Genomic DNA, 20,225 nt, shown 5'->3' on the forward strand with positions numbered 1-20,225 from the left:
TTTTTATTTTAACACATCTACCAATCGGTTCCCTTCTTTGCGTGGCATTGAAAAACCTCCCTGGTCTTTGTGGTTGAATCTGTGCTTGAAATTCACTACTTGATTGAATGACCTTAAAATTATCTGTATGTGTGCAGTATAGAGATCAAATCAAATTTATTTATATAGCCCTTCGTACATCTGCTGATATCTCAAAGTGCTGTACAGAAACCCAGCCTAAAACCCCAAACAGCAAGCAATGCAGGTGTAGAAGCACAGTGGCTAGGAAAAACTCCCTAGAAAGGCCAAAACCTAGGAAGAAACCTAGAGAGGAACCAGGCTATGTGGGGTGGCGGGTCCTCTTATGGCTGTGCCGGGTGGAGATTATAACAGAACATGGCCAAGATGTTCAAATGTTCATAAATGACCAGCATGGTCGAATAATAACAAGGCAGAACAGTTGAAACTGGAGCAGCAGCACAATCAGGTGGACCGGGGACAGCAAGGAGTCATCATGTCAGGTAGTCCTGGGGCACGGTCCTAGGGCTCAGGTCCTCCGAGAGAGAGAAAGAAAGAGAGAATTAGAGAGAGCATATGTGGGGTGGCCCGTCCTCTTCTGGCTGTGCCAGGTGGAGATTATAACAGAACATGGCCAAGATGTTCAAATGTTCATAAATGACCAGCATGGTCGAATAATAGTAAGGCAGAACAGTTGAAACTGGAGCAGCAGCATGGCCAGGTGGACTGGGGACAGCAAGGAGTCATCATGTCAGGTAGTCCTGGGGCATGGTCCTAGGGCTCAGGTCCTCCAAGAGAGAGAAGGAGAGAATTAGAGAACGCACACTTAGATTCACACAGGACACCGAATAGGACAGGAGAAGTACTCCAGATATAACAAACTGACCCTAGTCCCCCGACACAAACTACTGCAGCATAAATACTGGAGGCTGAGACAGGAGGGGACAGGAGACACTATGGCCCCAACCGAGGACACCCCCGGACAGGGCCAAACAGGAAGGATATAACTCCACCCACTTTGCCAAAGCACAGCCCCCACACAACTAGAGGGATATCTTCAACCACCAACTTACCATCCTGAGACAAGGCTGAGTATAGCCGACAAAGATCTCCGCCACGGCACGGCCCAAGTGGGGGGGGGGGGTGCGCCAACCCAGACAGGATGACCATAGAGATGGGGTAGTCATTCAAAAATCATGTCAACCACTATTATTGAACACAAAATGAGTCCATGCAACTTATTATGTGATTTGTTAAGAACATTTTTACTCCTGCACGTATTTAGGCTAGCCATAACAAAAGGGTTTAATATTTTTTGACTCCAGACATTTCAGCTTTCTGAAGGCACTGTACATGTCAGTGTCCCAAGCTAGTAAAATCCCTGAAGCCCTAAACAAAATGTTGCAGTCAGTTGTAGAATGGGTTGCTAGGAATAAACTAGTCCTGGTCATAACTAAAAACCAAAAACATTGTATTTGGTACAACTTATTCCCTAAGTACTGGACTTCAGCTGAATATGGTAATGAATAATGTGGCTGTTGAGCAAGTAGAGGAGACTAAACTTCTTGGTGATACCTTAGATTGTAAACTGTCATAGTCAGGGTGTATTGATGATATTGTTGTAAAGATGGGGAGAAGTATGTCTGTGATAGAGGTGCTCTGCATTTTTAACATTCAACCAAACAAGTACTGCAGCCTCTGCTTTTGTCACATCTTGACTATTGCCTGGTTATATGGCCAGGAGCTGCAAAGAAGGACCTAAGAAAGCCCAGAACAGCATGTCTTTCCCTTCACTGTACACAGAGGGCTAAGGCATGTCTTTCCCTTCACTGTACACAGAGGGCTAAGGCATGTCTTTCCCTTCACTGTACACAGAGGGCTAAGGCATGTCTTTCCCTTCACTGTACACAGAGGGCTAAGGCATGTCTTTCCCTTCACTGTACACAGAGGGCTAAGGCATGTCTTTCCCTTCACTGTACACAGAGGGCTAAGGCATGTCTTTCCCTTCACTGTACACAGAGGGCTAAGGCATGTCTTTCCCTTCACTGTACACAGAGGGCTAAGGCATGTCTTTCCCTTCACTGTACACAGAGGGCTAAGGCATGTCTTTCCCTTCACTGTACACAGGGCTAAGGCATGTCTTTCCCCCTTACACAGAGGGCTAAGGCATGTCTTTCCCTTCACTGTACACAGAGGGCAGGCATGTACACAGAGGGCTAAGGCATGTCTTTCCCTTCACTGTACACAGAGGGCTAAGGCATGTCTTTCCCTTCACTGTACACAGAGGGCTAAGGCATGTCTTTCCCTTCACTGTACACAGAGGGCTAAGGCATGTCTTTCCCTTCACTGTACACAGAGGGCTAAGGCATGTCTTTCCCTTCACTGTACACAGAGGGCTAAGGCATGTCAGTCCCGCCTGACTCAAAGTAGAGGAGAGATTGACTGCATTATATCTTGTAAGTAACATCAATGTGTTGAAAATTCCAAATTGTTTGTATAATCAACTTACATACAGCTCTAAAAACCAACACTTACCCCACCAGACTTGTCACCAGGGGACTCTTCACAGTCCCCAAATCCAGAATGTACTCAAATCAACGCACCGTGTTGTATCAATCGATTGTTCAATGGAACCCAATTCCAACTTGGATCACTCAGGCAAGTAGCAAAGTTATCTTAAAAAAACAAGTGAGGCAAAACCTCCCGGCACAACGCCACTGACCTTGTATGACCTATAAACCTGTATGTACAGGTAACTGCCAAAATAATGTAAACACTTGGGTGAATGAGGCATACAAAGTATATTGAAAGCAGGTGCTTCTACACAGGTGTGGTTCCTGAGTTGATGAAGCAATTAACATCCCATCATGCTTAGGTTCATGTATAAAAATGCTGGACAGGCCATTGTTTTGGCTACCATGGCTATGCCCCCATAGGATGACAATGCCACCATCCACAGGGCATGAGTCATCACTGAATGGTTTGATGAGCATGAAAACGATGTAAACCATATGCCATGGCCGTCTCAGTCACCAGATCTCAACCCAATTGAACACTTATGGGAGATTATTGGTATTATGCATTTTGTCATGTTTTTGTGTGGACCCCAGGAAGAGTAGCTGCTGCTTCTGCAAGAGCTAATGGGGATACAAAATACCAAATATGAACAGTCTTTTATTTCTGTTGCAATGAAAGAAGGCATGTTCGTCACACACCCACTCATCAGTGCGTCTAGTGATTTGGAAGAGTAGACTGCTACTAGACTGTGGTTTTACATTGTGCTATTTATGTCCTCAACACAGCCGGCGGTTTATGGAACATAGACATGAAAGAAAATGAATTCCTAAAGAACAAAAGAGTGTAAGATTGTGACTGATCTGGTGGTGCCATTATGGCACTTTTCTAATGGCCCTAGTCAAGGTTCCCAGAGTTTCATAACAAAGCTTTCCAGTCAGAGATCTGGAGCAAGGCTAAATAAAGGACAGTGTGTACTCAAGTCTGTGGTTAATATGGGCTAAGTGATGGCAATCCTTTGCCAATTGTGTGGCATGGGGAGAAACTGGTTTAGTCATACTGACGGACGCAGTTTTGGTGCCCAAATAGAGGGGTAGTGTAAACGTCCATAATGGATGCTTTGTTACATAAAGCAATTACATGTGCTGAGTAATTGTTAGGGTGTTTTCCACAAAGCACATTCACAAACAGCTCACCTCCAATCACGTGACTTGTTGTGAGTGTGCCCTTTCTTGTATGCTTGCCAGCTAACAGGAAATTCCCCTATCACATGAGTGTGGTCAAGAAGCTGAAGGCATGAAGGCAGACATCCTGGAACATTATGGGAGATACGTCTGGTAAACATTTCAGAGATGTTGCATCAGGCATTGTCCCTGCTCTTTCCTACTCTGAGAATGACTAAGCAGGTTTATATATTAGAATGTAATGGTACTAGTTTGCATAACTTATTGCAATAGCATGTTGTTACAGAGCATATTCTAGAAAGATTGCGGTTTAACATGGGTTCGCTGGTCAGTCATGTCCCTTTAGTTTTTTTCAGGAAAAAAATGTATGGCTTTGTTAAGAACTCAAACCTTGTATTCTTTCTCGATTAAACTGACATTGTCACACAGTAAGGCTGGACAACAGTAGCTACTAACAGATAACACAAACTAATACATTATGGTATTGTATTGTAGATATCAGTGACGGTCTGTTCCGTTTAAAATTAGGGAGGACAATGTTTTTTTAGGAACGCCTTTTCTATTACAGCATATTGGATGACTGTTCATTTTCCATTCATCCAGCTCAATATAACATCGATAGGTTTAGGCCAACTACTACATGATACCCAAATTTGCCTTACACCGATCATGAGGTTGCTACAACTTAGCCAACAAATGACAGTTTACAACAGGATAACAGATCAAGAGCCAAATTGGAGTAATCAAGGTGACAGGGACTCATTCAATATCGCATTGCACTCGCTTGCCTGCACCTAACTGATCTGAAATGTAATCATTAGTTTCAGTTTCATTCTGTTTGGTTCCGTTTAAGATACGTTTTGCAATAGAATCTGTGAAATGAATACAACCTTGATCATCCGCACACACAGTTCACTTTCATAGCAGCCACATACAGCATCATCACTTTGCTAGTTGTATAATTCATTCTCGCATCTACACACTCCTCCTATTACATTTTCCCTAAGCTTGTGGACTTCAGTGCACAACACAATTGTGTCCAGGCGCAAAAACCTCTTCAAGCCAAACCTTCACACCATAAACCCTAACAGCTACACCGCCTACATCGTTGTCACCACATTAACGATATAGTCAACAAACTAGAACTAACATGTTAGTAAACCCACAAACCAATCCATTTGTACAATCACGCTGTACAATGTACTGCAAGCAGTTTAGCAGTTACACCGGTGGGCCCCGGTGACAATACATTAATTAAACGGAAAGCTTACCTTGACTTGGAAGAGTTTTAGTGTTGGATAGCCTTAGCCAGCTTGGTACCATAAATAGCATGTCTCTCTGTTTGAGTCAGGTTGTTGAGTAGGAACAATTATCTGCGTTACCTAAGTAAGTGAAAAGTAAACTAAGAAGAAGAAAAAATACACCGATATCTCTTTCTCTCTCTGCTGCTTCTTCTTAATTTTTTCGAAAATATATATATATATTTTTTAATTGTTCAACTATTGTCTTTTTGTCTCTGAGTCAACTACTCACCACACTTTATGCACTGCAGTGTACCTTCATTGCAAAACAGTTATTTGGTGACGTGAAAATAATTAGTTTAGTTTAATATTTTTTATGAAATTCACTAAGTAGGATGGTCCTCCCCTTTCTCCTCTGAGGAGCCTCCACTGGTAGATATTGATGTGTATGCTGCAATAAAATTAGTGTAGTACATAAGTAAAAATGTGAATGTTTTATGACCCAATTCAGACCAATAATAAAAAAGATTGTTTGTAACACAATCTCTAGCGTTTTGTCACTAGTGGGTTACATTTGAATATCTGTTCGACTTAACTTAATCCTTCAATCTTAAATGTCTGCTTATCCAGCAATTAAGGGTGAGTCATCACAACTGGCAATGAATCACCAGAACCTTCCCTGTCAAAAGATGTGGCTCACCATTCTTCCTATCGAACCCATAACAATAACAACCCTTATCACAGTATCACAAGCCTCTACTGAGGCTGTGGTTTCAAGTGAAATAGGCTATTTATTATCTCTTTATCACATAGGCCTACAGCATGTTGGGAGAGAAATGGTTCCCAACTTCAACTGTAGGCTACCGTAGCTTTATAAATAATAATGAGAAGTATTTCAAACTAATCTAAAAGCAATGTAATCTAAACCATGTGCTAGACTTGTTTACCAGCCATGTGTCTTTGGCAGCCCTTATCAGAGGGTTGGCTGTAAGCGTGCTAACGGAGCAGCCTGTTCAAAGCAGAGTCCATTTGCTCAGGCCCTGTGTTTTGTGTGTGTGTGATTGATTTCTTAAACCAGTCCCTGGAGTAATCTCTGACCTAAGTTCTGATTGGTCCCGGGCCAGTGTTCTCATTAACTATTCACAGAGTGCTGTGATGATGCACGCTGCAGTCACACTACAGATTAGAGAGCTGATGTCACCTCACCTGAGGAATCCTTTTGGCTAAAGACCCCATAATGGCAGGCTCGAACAATGAGCATTCATTTGATCCCTACTTCAAAACAGTGAAGTTACAAAAAAAAATCACATGGATGTTCGTATATGAAGCCACTTCGGCAAGTTGTAAAGAGTGAGTTATTGTAATAATTCATTAGAAATTAATGCCAGTAAATCAGTGATACACTCTAGATATATATATCTCTCTGGATATACTGTCCCCGTCCATACAGCCATCAGTATTCTCCGTATATCATGCGGACAGGAAGAAAGAACTCTCCGGAAAATAGAACGACGGAGGTGTATGTTTCATGATTAACTATTCATAATGTGATTGTCGTAAAGAACAGGAAGTACAGTCCTTTTGTTTCCCGATCGGGAATACCTCACTATCAAATGCAGACTCTTTGGTTATCGTCACGGCAGTGTATATTCTCCTACAATGAACTACACTGGTCTTTTTTTTTTCTTTTTTTAAGGGGGTAGATCAGCTTTAATAGTGCAGATTGTAACTTCCATCAATGAAATTGTCAGCACTGGCAGCTTCATTAAATGGTACCCGCAAAACACCAGTCTCAACGTCAACAGTGAAGAGGCAACTCCGGGATGCTGGCCTTCTAGGCAGAGTTCCTCTGTCCAGTGTCTGTTCTTTTGTCCATCTTAAACTTTTTTTTTGGGTGGGGGCAGTCTGAGATGGCTTTTTCTTTGCAACTGCTGCCTAGAAGGCCAGCATGCCGGAGTCGCCTCTTCACTGTTGAAGTTGAGACTGGTGTTTTTCAGGTACTAATTAATGAAGCTGCCAATTGAGGACTTGTGAGCCGTCTGTTTCTCAAACTAGACACTCTAATATACTTGTCCTCATGCTTGTCATTATGTGCACCGGGGCCTCCCACTCCTCTCTCTATTCTGGTTAGGGCCAGTTTGCCATTTGAGCCTGTAATCGAACCCAAAAATGCTGATGCTCCAGATACTCAACTAGTCCAAAGAAGGACAGTTTTATTGCTTCTTCAATCAAAAAACAGTTTTCTGATTTTCTAATGATTAGCCTCTTAAAATGATAAACTTGGATTAGCTAACACAACATGCCTTTGGAACACAGAAATGATGGTTGCTGATAATGGGCCTCTGTACGCCTATGTGGACATTCCACTTAAAAAAGCATCTGTTTCCAGCTAAATTTACAACATTAGCAATGATTATACTGTATTTCTGATCAATTTTATATTTAATGTTATTTTAATGGACAAAACATATTTTTAAACAAGAACACTTCTAAGTGACCCCAAACTTTTGAACGGAAGTCTATATATATATATATATATATAGTTGAAGTTTTAATACACATAGGTTGGAGTCATTAAAACTCTTTTTTTCAACCACTCCACACATTTCTTGTTGACAAACTATAGTTTTTTACAAGTCGATTAGGACATCTACTTGGTTTACAGACAGATTACTTCACTAATAATTCACTGTATCACAATGCCAGTGGGTCAGAACTTTACATACCCTAACTTGACTGTGCCTTTAAACAGCTTGGAAAATTCCAGAAAATGATATCACGTCAATTAGCCTATCGGAAGCTTCTAAAGCCATCATTTGAGTCAATTGAAGGTGTACCTGTGGATGTATTTCAAGGCCTACCTTCAAACTCAGTGCCTCTTTGCTTGACATCATGGGGAAATCAGCCAAGACCTCAGAAAAATAATTGTAGACCTCCACAAGTCTGGTTCTACCTTGGGAGCAATTTCCAAACGCCTGAATGTACCACGCTCATCTGTACAAACAATAGTATGCAAGTATAAACACCGTGGGACCACACAGCCGTCATACTGCTCAGGAAGGAGACACACGTTCTGTCTCCTAGAGATGAACGTACATTGGTGTGGAAAGTACAAATCAATCCCAGAACAACAGCAAAGGACCTTGTAAAGATGCTGGAGGAAACAGGTACAAAAGTATCTATATCCACAGTAAAAATGAGTCCTATATCGACATAACCTGAAAGGTCGCTCAGCAAGGAAGAAGCCACTGCTCCAAAACTGCCCTAAAAAGCCAGACTACAGTTTGCAACTGCACATGGGGACAAAGATCGTGCTTTTTGGAGAAAAGTCCTCTGTTCTGATGAAACAAAAATAGAACTGTTTAGCCATCGTTATGTTTGGAGGAAAAAGGGGGAAGCTTACAAGTCGAAGAACACCATCCCAACCGTGAAGCATGGGGGTGGCAGCAGCATGTTGTGGGGGTGCTTTGCTGCAGGAGGGACTGGTGCACTTCACAAAATAGATGGCATCATGAGGGAGGAAAATTATGTGGATATATTGAAGTAACATCTCAAGACATCAGTCGGCATGTTAAAGCTTGGTCGCAAATGGGTCTTCCAAATGGACAATGACCACAACCATACTTCCAAAGTTGTGGCAAAATTGCTTAAGGACAACAAAGTCAAGGTACTGGAGTGGCCATCACAAAGCCCTGACCTCAATCCCATAGAAAATTAGTGAGCAGAACTGAAAAAGTGTGTGCAAGCAAGGAGGCCTACAAACTTGACTCAGTTACATCAGCTCTGTCAGGAGGAATGTTTCAAATTCACACAACTTATTGTGGGGAGCTTGTGGAAGGCTACCCAAAACGTTTGACCCAAGTTAAACAATTTAAAGGCAATGCTACCAAATACTAATTGAGTGTATGTAAACTTCTGACCCACTGGGAATGTGATGAAAGAAATAGAAGCTGAAATAAATCATTCTCTCTACTATTATTCTGACATTTCACATTCTTAAAATAAAGTGGTGATCCTAACTGACCTAAGACAGGGAATTTTTACTAGGATTAACTGAAAACTGAGTTTAAACGTATTTGGCTAAAAACATATTTGGCTAAGGTGTATGTAAACTTCCAACTTCAACTGTATATACTGAATTCTAGTCAAGGCTCATCCTATATAACTACTGCTGTACACACCTTTTCTATTCATATTCTGTCTGTCACGAGTCCGACCGAGGGTGGCTTCCATTCCCGGTCGGGTGGCACTCTGCGGTCGTCGTCACCGGCCTATTAGCTGCCACTGATTGTCTTTCCTCCCCCTCCTTGTATGTTTATTGGTAGCAGCTGTTTGTGATGATTAGTTGGGCTTCTTTAGACAGCCGGCCCGCCTGTTGGTGATGATTAGTTGGGCTTCTTTAGACAGCCGGCCCGCCTGTTTGTGATGATTAGTTGGGCTTCTTTAGACAGCCGGCCCGCCTGTTGGTGATGATTAGTTGGGCTTCTTTAGACAGCCGGCCCGCCTGTTGGTGATGATTAGTTGGGCTTCTTTAGACAGCCGGCCCGCCTGTTGGTGATGATTAGTTGGGCTTCTTTAGACAGCCGGCCCGCCTGTTTGTTGTGCGGGATTAATCATTGTAAGCTTCGGCTCTGTAGTAGACGAATGTGTTAGTTGCTGGTCATGCATTTTTCAGTTGTACATTTTTCATTCCCTGTGTTTGGGGCCGTTATTATTGTGAGCACCCTGTTGGTGCAATTAAAGAGCACAGCATTGCACTCTCTGTCTCCTGTGTTTGACTCCACACCCACGACACCCAGAGCATTACACCATCCATAAACCATCATATACATGTACACTACCGTTCAAAAGTTTGGGGTCACTTAGAAATGTCCTTGTATTTTTGTAAATTCGTTCAAAAAATTTTTTTTTGTGCCCATTAAAATAACATAAAATTGATACGAAAATACAGTGTAGACATTGTTAATGTTGTAAATAACTATTGTAGCTGGAAACGGCTGATTTTTTTTTTTACGGAATATCTACATAGGCGTACAGAGGCCCATTATCAGCAACCATCACTCCTGTGTTCCAATGGCACGTTGTGTTGTGTTAGCTAATCCCAAGTTTATAATTTTAAAACGCTAATTGATCATTAGAAACTTCCAAAAGGGTTATGTTAGCACAGCTGAAAACTGTTGATCTCATTAAAGAAGCAATACAACTGTCCTTCTTTGTACTAGTTGAGTATCTGGAGCATCAGCATTTGTGGGTTTGATTACAGGCTCAAAATGGCCAGAAACAAAGAACCTTCTTCTGAAACTTGTCAGTCTATTCTTGTTCAGAGAAATAATGGCAATTCCATGTGAGAAATTTCCAAGAAACTGAAGATCTCATACAATGCTGTGTACTACTCCCTTCATAGAACAGCGCAAACTGGCTCTAACCACAATAGAAAGAGGAATGGGAGTACCCGATGCACAACTGAGCAAGAGGACAAGTACATTAGAGAGCCTAGTCCTCAACTGGCAGTTTCATTAACTTCTTGGAACACCCATCCCATTAGCGGGATCATTTTCGTCAACATCCGCTGAATTGCAGAGCGCCAAATTAAAATTAAATTACTAAAAATATTTAATTTTCATGAAATCACAAGTGCAATTTAGCAAAACACAGCTTAGCTTGTTAATCCACCTGGCTTGTCAGATTTCAAAAAAGCTTTTAGGCTTTTTGGCGAAAGCTATCCAAGCGTTTATGTGAGGATAGCTCTCAGTAGACAAAACATTACAAACACCTAGCAGCAGAGTAGATTAGTCACGAAAGTCAGAAAAGCAATAAAATTAATCGCTTACCTTTGATCTTCGGATGTTTGCACTCACGAGACTCCCAGTTTATATAATAAATGTTGCTTTTGTTCCATAAAGATTATTTTTAAATCCAAAAACCTCCATTTGGTTGGCGAGTTACGTTCAGAAATCCACAGGCTCGAGCGGTCACGATGGGGCAGACAAATTCCAAATAGTATCTGTAAAGTTCGTAAAAACATGTCAAATGTTTTTTATAATAAATCCTCAGGTTGTTTTTACAATAAATAATCGATAATATTTCAACCGGACCGTAGCTTTTTCAATAGGAGCGAGAGAGAAAATGTCTGCTCCAAGCTGCTCACGCATGCAAAACTCTGCTGGCACTCTGCTGGCACTCAGTCAATGATGCGGTGTGATCTTTCTCGCTCATTTTTCAGAATAAAATCCTGGAAATGTCTAAAGACTGTTCACACCATGTGGAAGCCATAGGAAAAGGAATATGGTTGATATCCCTTTAAATGGAGGGAAAGCATACAATAGAACCGAGAGGTTTCAGGAAAAACAGCACTTCCTGAATGGATTTTCCTCAGGTTTTCGCCGGCAATATCAGTTCTGTTATACTCACAGACAATATTTTGACAGTTTTGGAAACTTTAGAGTGTTTTCTATCCTAATCTGACAATTATATGCATATTCTAGATTCTGGCCCCGAGAAATAGGCAGTTTCATTTGGGTACGTTTTTAATCCAAACATCAAAATACTGCCCCCTACACTCGAGGTTAAATAGTACCTGCAAAACACCAGTCACAACGTCAACAGTGAAGAGGTGACTCCGGCATGCTAGCCTTCTAGGCAAAGTTTCAAAGAACAAGCCATATCTCAGACTGGCCAATAAAAAGAAAATGGGCAAAAGAGCACAGACACTGGACAGAGGAATTCTGCCTAGAAAGCCAGCTTCCCGGAGTCGCCTGTTCACTGTTGACGTGGAGTCTGATGTTTTGCGGGTACTATTTAATGAAGCTACCAGTTAAGGACTTGTGAGGCGTCTAACCTTTTAAAATTATAAACTTGGATTAGCTAACACAACGCACCATTGGAACACAGGAGGGATGGTTGCTGAAAATGGGCTTCTGTACGCCTATGTAGATATTCCATTAAAACAGCCATTTCCAACTACAATAGTCATTTACAACATTAACAATGTCTACACTGTATTTCTGATCAATTTGATGTTATTTTAATGGACAAAAAAATAGCTTTTCTTTCAAAAACAAGGACATTTCTAAGACACCCCAAACGGTAGTGTACAGCCTTTTTAGCTAACATTAGCTCTCACCCATGATTCTGCAACTTATCCACTGCTTCCAGGTAAACAAGCTACAGTACTGGCGCTGCGTGTGAAGAAGGTGTTGCCAAGTTCATGTTAACCAGTCTACAAATTACACTGAAATAATACAATGCAGGGAGCCTAGCTGCAACAGGAAATGAGGTCAGGGCCTGTGAAGGGCTTGGGAATCCTAGTCGCGGCTTGCCCTCTGCTGCCTGCCCTGTCTGTCTGCATGCCTAGGATGAAAGTCCATTGAGTGGGAGGGTGTTGCTATGGCTGCAGCCGGGTAAACACAAACACAGGGCTAGGATCTGGGCTGCGTTCAAGGGTGAGCGCACTAGAGGATGTAGTACTGATTTAACTGGGGCTTGCTTTATTAATAACTATGACTTCTGCCGTCCATGCGCTATGCCAATGTACAGTGTTGAGAAAGCTACAAACGATTATTTAAAGGCTACCGTGTCAGTCAACGTCTTGAACGTAGTGAGCTCATCTCGCCAACTTTGGCTTTGTGAAAGTGCATCGTCACCAAGTGTCACTGAGCCTATTTACATCTAGACTAATTTTTGCCCTCACCTTTGCCAGCCATTGCTCACAGGATCCTTTTAGCTGTAATTGTGGTTGCGATGAAGGGCAGTACATGTTACTTCCTGATTTCAGTGACCTTTGTAACAGAGGGAAGTTACTGCTAACCATCCTTTAATATTTATATTAAAGACCATCCTAAATTAGGGCCTCGTAATACTGAGGCCTTGAACAATGTCTCTGAATATCCGCTAGGGTTTCCCTAGATCTCATACTGTATGTATCAAATTATCTGGGGAATTCTATGACACTCACTGTTCACTATACTCATTAAGACACCTCATGGGTTATGGCCTCAGCAACACTAGATAACTATCAACTAACCAGCCATGATGGACCAAGAGACATGTCAACACATTCTATAAAGGAGAAAAACGAAATGAAGACACTTCTGAAGCCCCTCTTAATAAATATGGTGGCATTAGCCCTACAACAATGCTATGGTTTAATGTTGTTGACTAATAACATTAATAATAATTAATATAATATTCAATGGTTGTTTAAATATTATTATGTAATACATGTATTATTGTTATTTATATTAGTACTACTACTATTGCTCCTAATTCATTCATTTATCTTTATATTGTTGATTATGTTTGCCTATTTCTTCAGCAAATGTTCACAAAACAGGTTCCAAACAATCATGGCTGACTGCATCAGTGAATTCTGGCTACTAATGATGGTGGGGGATGTCTATAAACTATACATCCACCAAAAACGAGACCCTACAATTTGTGTTAAATGTTTGTATTTCGACGTTAATGCTGAATAGTAATATTACATACTTTTTTAGATTGGAGCGTTTCTCGGTGCAGGTGGATTGCAGTTCATGACTAATGTTCTGCACCTTACGGGAATGTGGTGGTGATTCACTCAGATCGAAAGTGGTTCTTGTATAGCCTGACTGCCTACCCCTCGAACCTAGTTAAAATTATTTCTACCTTTTCTCTGATTCGTTTTCCCACATTCCAGCTGGTTGCCTATAATGCTAAAGGCAGGATCACTTCCCGGAAACGATTACGTATTCTGTGCCTTGTCAGACTCAACAAGTATCGACATTTTTTCAAGTAGGGAGAACCATGTTATGTAGGGTATATCACTATGGAGTATAAACATTGGAACGTCTATTGTAGCTGTCACATGACGAAATACAAGTTAAAGTGATGCCACAACAAAATAAATAGTGAAAGTATCCTATAATGAAACAAAATTAAGGGCAAAACATGTAAATGTATAGCCAAAATAGTCTACATATTACCCCTATTGAATAAACAAACAGAATATAATATAAATGTATACTAAAATACATGAAAATTCATCAAAATCATGACAGGCTGTATGGAATTGATTTAATATCTTGCAAAACAACTTACTCAACCTAAACTTTCCAAACTCTCCTGTAAAATGTGGCTCCTGTAGATGCATCACTACAGACCCTGGTTTGATTCCAGGCTGTATCACAACTGGCCATGATTGGGAGTCCCGTAGGACTGCGCACAATTGGCCCAGCTTTGTCCGGGTTAGGGTTTGGCCGGGGTAGGCCATCATCAATTAAATAAGTAACAAACATCAACGTTTTGTGGAAGTAAACCAGCAAGCCATAAAATTGTACGGACACAAGTTTAGTAAATCAATTTGCTTTGTCATGATGGATGGACATTTATAGTTGCACAACATGAGTTAATGTTTAGCCTCTCTCCATCATTTGCTAAAGAGATTTGGGGAATGAGAAACAGCCCGGAGAGATGCCTGTGTGTTTCACACTTAATGAAACTTTGTGACCGACTAGTCCTGCTTGCTTTTCACACGGTCCACAAACTGTGGTCACAGCTCATAACAAGAAGAGGCTAAAGTGTGGCAGAATGACAAAACATCCTGCCTTTTCCAGAAACTTCTAAATTGATGAATAAGAGGACATAACTTAAGGAAGTAAAATGTCTTCATAAACCATGAGGAACAAAACATTATCAACATTTCCTATTGTCATATTCAATTGAGAGTCATTAAATGATATAGCAAGCCAGATTTGATCATACAGTATAAATAGCAAGTGGGGTTAGTATGTGATGTATCACAGACCAACATCTTGTTGAGGGTCGGGCATGACCCTAGACCTTTGAAACACCTGTCTGCATGTGTGGTGAGACGTAAAATACTATGACGTGATTATATCTTGGGAGTCCAGGCTGTCTAGATGCATTGGGTGATGTTGTATGTTTGGAAAACTGCTCATGGCCTTTGGCTCAGCGTAACTGTTTATATGCCTTGAACTTTCTGAGAGTGTATACAACATGTATCAACAACACTCAAATAACCATGACACATAAAGGTCCCGATGATCTCATCATACCAGATAAAGTCAATCAAATCAATACATTTTGGTATGAAGAATCACTTCAAATTTACTTTGAGGTTTTGGTTAAACCTAAACATGCTGCCTTTCCAGGGAGAGACTGGCTGACCTGACTATCATCAGAAAGCCGCACTTCACATCAACTAGAGGAATGCAGTACTCGCTTACTCCAAACACATACCACCATTCTCCCAGAGGCCAGCACAGCTTGAACAGAGGCAAAACTATAGTGAAACACTTTCAAGTGAGCCACCAGTACCTATGAACAATTATCAAGATTTCAAAAGCTATTTCATATTTTAAAATATAATTTTAAAAATATCTTCATCCATCCTCACTTTATGTTTATGACATACAAAACACAATAAAACTAAAACTTACCTTGCCCCCTCGCAAAAATATTGAAACCTCTTGAAATGCAAGTATGACTTAGAAGTTTATATCTTATATATAAATATATAAAGTAAAACGTTTAACTAGCCCAAGAAACTAAAACTGATCTATGTGTACCCACAACTGAAAGATTTTCCAACTAAGAAATTAAAACAGTGAACCCTATATTACTTCAGTCTCACTAGCATGGTTTGCCACAGTTTCCTATCAGTTTAATCTTGTTTTGGAATCAAACAAAGATACCATGGAATGAATAGTGGGGATTTTATGCCTGTTATCAAGTCCTCCAAATATCAGTTTTTCCATGAGACCTAAATGAACTGTCCTCTGTAAGATTGAGACCATAGCTCATGCATGATATATATATAAAGTCCTGACACTTGGCCACCCATAGCATTCAAGATTTGTAATTGACTTAAATGAATAACTATGTAATAAACGTGTAATTAACATCAGATATGACCTCTACAATTATAATATTTCAATAATCTAAGTAATTTAGGTATAAGTAATACATAACATCCAAAAGCAACACACAGCACACAAACAAAAAAACAAAAATTACACTACCTTGAAAGGCAAATCCTTATTTTGAAAATATTACTGTCGTTCAATGTACATTTACTTCATTCAGAAGCTAAATTCAGAGGCAATATGCTACTTCATGGAAGCTCCCTGATAAACTATGTTTTATTATTAATAATGTTATTATTCTTTTTGCTAGTAGCGGAGACATACCCTTGCACTGAATGCTAGAGATGATATGACTGATATGGTAACAGGGAGATGGACAAGCCCCTCGCTGAAGGTATGTATGGCTTTTACATAGACTTGACGAAAAAACACCTCTGATCATTCAACTATTACGTCTGTATTTGCTCATTATTATGAAATGTTACGACTTAAATTCCTTGTGAGTAAAGGGGGTTGAGCCTGCCCTTTTATGGTGTGCTACAAAGGGTTGCTGGATTGCATCATCGCAACTAAGCTTCCACAGTGCTATAAATAGGATGACGTCACCACGACCGGCCCACCAACTAGTAAATGCCGAAGAGTCCACTATAAAAAGGGGTGATGCAACGCTCAGTCGACAACTGTAACTTTCCTAACAGAACAGAAGAGTCTCACACCCAGGAGCCGAATAAATGCCTTTCAACGTCTAACACAATTTATTCACTGAAAACATAATCAGGTAGGTCTATTTTCTTAATAAGAAGTTTCTTCCGGTGTTGGATCGAAGTGTCAGAAGATCCGCCTAGGGTGCCCACAACAGCCGAAATGTTGCATAGTTTAAGACGGACCGATGTCCATTCATAAAGAAAACGGGTTTAAATGCACAATTCTTCGGCTACTCGTAACTTTTGTTTTTGTGAATTAAACTAGTTTATTTATATTTGTCTTATTAGTTATTTTGAAACTTGAATTATAAATGAACTGTACTTACCCGACGACTGGGTAGATGTTACATTTACTGTCCTTAAAAGTGACACGCATTGTTACATTGTTTAACAGGGATGTAATTTGCCGGTATTGTTACATTGTTGGGTTACATTGGGCTACAATGTAGAAAACTTTAACTGCTGTGTCTGGTGGAATTGTAGCGACGTAGCCTCTAAGCCTAAGGTATCACACCCATAACAGAGAACACGCTAGCGTTCTTTTGTAGGCCTATAAAATATTCCAATGGTATACATTAGCAAGAAACTATATTTTTTGACGTGAATACACCTTTTCTATAAGCTTTTATTAATCGTCTTGCTCACTTGTCAAGATGTTGCTGCTTATCTGACGTTCTATTCAGTCCAGTGTCCAAGGGTTGTTGTCTTGCTTTTGTTTCGATTTTAGTACGCGTTACGTGACAGAGCACCACTTTTTGTTTCAGTTGTTCATAATGATGCTTCAGCATCAGGGATTCAGCCTGTCCGAGATCAGTGCGTCAGCCTTTGTGCCCTGCCTGTCCCCACCTGGAACACTCACGCTCGAGGACTTCACCAACTTCACTCCCCTGGTAAAGGAGGAGTTGCGCTACGCTATTCAGCACAGGCGGCTGTCCAACGGACTGAGTACCGATATCATGAGCGACTGTGCAAGCTCAAGTTCAGACAGACCGTCAGAAGCCACAAGTGTCAAGAGACTGGTAAGGATGTCGACATTAGCCGCGTACTGTAATATCTACTCCTTTTCACTTATTTGTTGGCCCGCACAAAGCCAATAGTAATTCTTACATAGTAATAAATCTTATAGGGGATTTTTTTTTGTATAGGCCTATGTTTTCACCGAATTGTGTGAGACAGTGGTAAATTAATTCGTAGCTATACAGAACACTGTAATTACATGTTTACCGACACATTTTAGCACACTAGTTTGGTGCTGTTATTCGAGGTTGTTCATTTTCCCAATGTGTGTTTATCAGGCGACCCCGGAGGAAAGCGAGAGGAGGAAAAGAAGACGAGAAAGAAACAAAGTAGCTGCTGCCAAATGTAGGAATAAGAAGAAGGAAAAAACGGATTGTCTGCTAAAGGTAAGTTCAATATGTATTTTAAAGGGCAGTACAGCCTTATTGGGATGGAGAGAGATTATACATGTTACCCAGAGGCTGCCAGACAGTGTTATATTATGCAATATCTTTATTTATTCAAAAGGTTTTTCAAATAAAGTTAGAGCCTCATGAATGTGCCTCAGTGATACTTTCTATTTAATCTCCCATCATTTTCCTATGATTTAAGTGAAGGGTAGAGGTTCCCCTTTTTTATGTAAGGGCTCAATGTAATTATTTGCATACAAACTCAATTACACTAAACATAATTGAGTATTCAAAAGATGTACCAACATGGTTAACAGGATCTGACCAAACTACTATTCCAGGAGTCTGAGAAACTAGAGTTGGTGAACAGTGAGTTGAAGGCCCAGATTGAGGAGCTGAAGAACCAGAAGCAGCAGTTAGTCTACATGTTGAACCTCCACCGGCCCACCTGCATCGTACGGGCCCAGAACGGCCAGACCCCTGAGGACGAGAGAAACCTATTCATCCAGCAGATCAAGGATGGAACCCTGCAGATGGGTCAGCTTGATCACCACCACACCTCAGTGTCAACTGCTTGTGGCCATCTCTGATCCACCCACTCTGGGGTAGTAGGATACTACTTACACACTCAAGCACTCACCTTCCCCTGGCTACTGCACTCTGTACCTGCATCAAGTGAAGGCTCTTTCAGGCCATCAAAGCAAAGGAGCTTTACACGTTCCGCTCCTCAACATAGTGACTGCAGCTGGGTTGGTGATAAGAGGAAGGACTGGACAGCACAAGGACGGACACCCCGTGTTCCACCTAGGGTGGCTTGGGCTGTTCCGGCACATAGGGCGAATGTCAAAGCACTAAAACATAGAAATACATCTAATGTATTTATTGTTTCCTTAAATCTTTTACAATTTTATTTGAGGTAAATTACTGTTTCTCTATTTTTGTACTAAAGCATGATGTCAAAGTGGTAAAGGCACATGATTTCACTGGTCAGTTGAGATATATGCTTGTTGAGGAAAAATACTACTTGTATAAGCTATCTTTATGGCACACAATACACGTGGAGAGATATTAATGGCTGTGTACTGTGTGTGACATTGATAGCTGTGTTTTTACTGTCATATTGAAAGTTTTTTGCATACGTAGGTATGAAGTGTTTGCTGTTATTGAATATATTCTGTATTAGCTCTGGCTATAGCTCACTTTCTTCCCCCTTGACTAGCCTAACAAAAACCTCTGAAGCTGCTACTACTACCACTAACTCAGACAATACAGGTGTAGTTCATATCACAGGAACCCTCTAATAAGAGGACAATATAGGGAGTGCATGTAATGTTGATTCACTTAGATAGCATTTCATTTAACTTACTGACAGACAATGGCACTGTTAGACCCGGAACTCTTTTCTTGAAAATCAGTCATTACATTTCTGTAAGCTGGTGTATTCTGACTAGACCCTGATTTCGTAGTGATCTGTCGTATTTTCTCTGAAATGTTGAAGTTATGCTTGTGTGTTTCCTATTACATTTTGTTCATGTGTATACAAGTGTGTATTTACTGTATAACATATATGTAAACCAACTTACACCTCCCTATTGTCTTCAAAAAGGTGTTTGTTTGTGTTATTGAAGCTGGACTTATCAAATAGAACCACTAGGTATAAGTAGCTAGATATCTAAGTGGAATTATTTAGCACTATGCTTGTCTGAGGTTCTCACTTTGAAGTCTTGGAAGATGACATGAATTGCCTCAGTGTTTGGCTGCAATTACCAAGTCACTGCCAAACAACCCCCTTCCCTCTTCCCTCAGTCCATTGGTTATGCTGCCACTTCCTCTTGGTAGGCTCATTGCGCAAACAACACATTTTTATGATCAATAGTAGCTTTTGTCTCTATATTCATGTGTGGTTTATGGTAAGGTACTGTTTATCTGTGTGTGTTTGTGAGTAAACGTTTGAGAGGAAGACGGTGAGAGACGCAGGCGTCCATGTGTTTTATTTGTTTTTGTGTAGTTCAGAGTTTCGTGTTCAAACAGGCATGCTAGTCATGGCTGGGGGCTTACTACTGAAATACTTCATTTGAAGGATGACACGCCTGTTTTATGTTCTTCAATACCTGTCTTGTTTTTCTGTTTCACCTTCCATTTTCTTCTCTCACTTAAACATTGTTCACTAAAAGTATTCGTGTAATGAGAAATATCACATTGTATCAAGTCCGGTAAAACCACAAGATGAAACCAATTAAGTACTCAATTCTATTCTGTCTTTTGATTTTTCTGTTTTTGATACTTTGTTAATAAATATATATATATATACTTCAAA

General features: G+C 40.6%; 1 protein-coding gene and 1 long non-coding RNA gene across 5 annotated transcripts in view; one reads left to right on the forward strand and one right to left on the reverse strand.

The window, feature by feature from the left end:
* LOC123995108 (cyclic AMP-dependent transcription factor ATF-3-like) overlaps positions 1-20,225 on the forward strand; it is a 30,701-nt gene extending 10,476 nt beyond the window's left edge. Inside the window, exons 3-6 of one of the 4 annotated variants that reach the window (XM_046298443.1) lie at positions 16,109-16,192; positions 17,267-17,521; positions 17,798-17,905; positions 18,226-20,225. In XM_046298443.1, coding sequence (XP_046154399.1) covers positions 16,148-16,192; positions 17,267-17,521; positions 17,798-17,905; positions 18,226-18,498 — 681 coding nt within the window. In that variant the 5' untranslated portion in view covers positions 16,109-16,147 and the 3' untranslated portion in view covers positions 18,499-20,225. Of the gene's footprint in view, positions 1-16,108; positions 16,193-16,281; positions 16,577-17,266; positions 17,522-17,797; positions 17,906-18,225 lie in introns of those variants that run through there. The other 3 variants (XM_046298445.1, XM_046298446.1, XM_046298447.1) reach the window with 3 other exon arrangements.
* LOC123995109 lies at positions 726-12,266 on the reverse strand. Its single transcript, XR_006831783.1, has 3 exons — positions 12,060-12,266; positions 9,118-9,567; positions 726-785 (listed from the first exon to the last, which is right to left on the reverse strand). It is a non-coding gene; the product is annotated as an uncharacterized LOC123995109 (long non-coding RNA).

This window comes from Oncorhynchus gorbuscha, linkage group LG14 (assembly GCF_021184085.1).
Source record: "Oncorhynchus gorbuscha isolate QuinsamMale2020 ecotype Even-year linkage group LG14, OgorEven_v1.0, whole genome shotgun sequence".
In the NCBI taxonomy this organism is placed as follows: Eukaryota; Metazoa; Chordata; class Actinopteri; order Salmoniformes; family Salmonidae; genus Oncorhynchus; species Oncorhynchus gorbuscha.